At 52.7% G+C, this 2,629-nt stretch overlaps 2 protein-coding genes across 2 annotated transcripts in view; both read right to left on the reverse strand.

Annotated features, from left to right (window-relative positions):
• LOC113215447 (zinc finger protein 26-like) lies at positions 1-2,336 on the reverse strand. The gene has a single exon (XM_052273709.1). The coding sequence runs from the start codon at positions 1,740-1,742 to the stop codon at positions 42-44; it is 1,701 nt and encodes a 566-aa protein (XP_052129669.1). The 5' UTR covers positions 1,743-2,336; the 3' UTR covers positions 1-41.
• LOC127750957 (tribbles homolog 2-like) overlaps positions 1-2,629 on the reverse strand; it is a gene marked incomplete in the record, with an annotated part of 54,057 nt that overhangs the window by 6,266 nt on the left and 45,162 nt on the right.

Raw genomic sequence — 2,629 nt, forward strand, 5'->3', positions numbered from 1 at the left:
TTTAATTAAGGTGACACAGGACTGAAACTGACAAAAAACGGCTATTTAGAGTTTTCGCCCGTGTGCGTTCGTAGATGTGTTTTAAGTCGAGCACTCGTCGTCAACTTCTTGTTGCACACACAACAATCGAAGAGCCTTTCTCGCGTGTGCGTTCGGGAATGTATGTGGAGACTCTTACTCAAGCTAAATTTCTGGTTGCACACAGAGCACTCGAAAGGCTTTTCACCCGTGTGCGTTCGGAGATGTATTTCAAGTCGACCACTCGTCGTCAACTTCTTGTTGCACACAGAACACTCGAAAGGTCCCTCTAGCGTGTGCGTTCGGAGGTGTGTGCGGAGACTACTACTCGTCGTAAATTTCTTGTTGCACACAGAGCACTCGAAAGGCTTTTCACCCGTGTGCGTTAGGAGATGAGTAGAGAGAGTACTATCCGTCGTAAAATTCTCGTTGCACACGGGACACTCGAAGGGCCTTTCACCTGTGTGCGTTCGGCGATGCCTACGGAGTATACCACTTCGTGAAAATTTCCTCTTGCACACAGAACACTCGAATGGCTTTTCCCCCGTGTGCGTTCGGAGATGTGGACGGAGACTATCACCCGTTGTAAATTTCATATTGCACACAGGACACTCGAAAGGCTTTTCGCCTGTGTGCGTTCGGAGGTGTTTGCGGAGCTCATAACTACGCGGAAATTTCTTGTTGCACACAGAACACGCGAAGGGCCTTTCACCTGTGTGCGTTTGGAGGTGTACGTTGCGATGACTACTCGTACTGAATTTCTTTTTGCACACAGAACACTCGAAAGGCCTTTCACCTGAGTGCATTCGGAGATGTGTACGAAGTCCTCCACTTTGGACAAATTTCTTGTTGCACACAGAACACTCAAACGGCCTTTCACCCGTGTGCGTTCGGGAGTGTACGCGGCGTTGACTACTTGTGCTGAATTTCTTGTTGCACACAGAACACTCGAAAGGCCTTTCACCTGTGTGCGTTAGGAGATGTGTACGAAGTCCTCCACTTTGCGAAAATTTCTTGTTGCAAACAGAACACTCGAAGAGCTGGCCACTCGTCGTTAATTTCAAGTTGGACACACAACACCCGGAGGGCTTTTCACCCGTGTGCGTTCTGGGGTGTTCCCCGACCTCAGAACTTTGCGTAAATTTCTTGCTGCACACAGAACACTCCAAGGGCCTTTCACCCGTGTGCGTTAGGAGATGTGTGCGGAGATTGCCACTCGCGCTAAACTTCTTGTTGCACACAGAGCACTCGAAAGGCTTTTCACCCGTGTGCGTTCGGAGATGTGTGCGGAGATTATCTTTTTGAGAAAATCTCTTGTTGCAAACAGAACACTCGAAGGGCTTCGCTCCGGTGTGGGTTTTGAGATGTGTGCTCAGACTACCACGTTGCGTAAATTTCTTGTTGCACACAGAACACTCAAACGGCCTTTCACCCGTGTGCGTTCGGTGATGAGTCTGGAGTTCATGTTTAAGCGCAAATTTCTTGTTGCACACAGAACACTCGAAAGGCCTTTCACCTGTGTGCCTTTGGAGATGTGCACGGAGGGAAGAACTTTGCGTAAATTTCTTGTTGCACACAGAACACTCGAACGGCTTTTCTCCCGTGTGCGTTCGGAGATGTTTGCGGAGATAACTACTCCTCCTGAATTTCTTACTGCACAGAGAACACTCCAGGAGCGTCTCGCCTGTGTGCGTTTTGAACTGCGTACGGAGATCACCACTCATTGTGGTGCTCTTGCACACAAAACACGCAAATGGCCTTTCTCCCGTGTGGCTCGGACGGAAATGGCTACTCGTCCTGAACTTCTTGTTGTACACAGGAGCCCCTGAGGTTGGTGCTCGAATCGGCTTTCACTAACCCCACACAAACTGAGCTGACGGTGGACAAATTTACTTGTGCTTGATGGCACGATCATTCTAGAGAATAAATATTTATACACGCGATATTATTTGATACCACTATACATTTACAATTAATAAGATACCAGACAAAAGGGAAGGGCGCATACCATCTTAGTTCTAGCTCAATCCGTGAAGTGACCGCTCTGGCTGCTGCACGCGCCTCGACTGGCTGCCTGTTGTGTCCGTGTGGTCGAGGCGTCCAGCCACGTTCGCGTCGCCTCGCATTCCGCCAGGCTTGCACTCTCTGTCAGCGTTGCCAACCGTACCGCCCTCCTCGGGACTTGGGCCGAATTCCCATATTTTCGGGTTTCCCGTAGTATAGCAGGACGGCCGAACCCTGCATCCCGCCCCTTCCCGGCCGCTGACTCATCCTCGGCTCGCTCCAGCGTGAGCCCGGAGCACGGTGTAGAGAGATACGGTGGCGGCACGAGCCGGCCTTTCCCGTGGTAGCGGCTGAAGCAAGAGCCGTACCGTATTCTAGTACGCCGGCCGGCCGCCGCACCGCGCGGCGGTCAGATGAGAGTCAACTAACGTGCCGAGCGCGCCTACCTGCGGCCCGGGGGGCGCACCCCGCCCGCCGGCCGCACCGGCTCAGCTTAGCTCGGGCAGGCCAGTACTTTCCCACCGCAGCGCAGCAGGAGGAGGTGGGCTAGCCCAGGCCCGGCCCAGGCTAGCCCCGCGCGCTGGGCGTTTGTCGCTAGAACACGTCT

Source organism: Frankliniella occidentalis, unplaced genomic scaffold (assembly GCF_000697945.3).
Source record: "Frankliniella occidentalis isolate FOCC.00 unplaced genomic scaffold, Focc_3.1 Scaffold295, whole genome shotgun sequence".
NCBI classification, from domain to species: domain Eukaryota; kingdom Metazoa; phylum Arthropoda; class Insecta; order Thysanoptera; family Thripidae; genus Frankliniella; species Frankliniella occidentalis.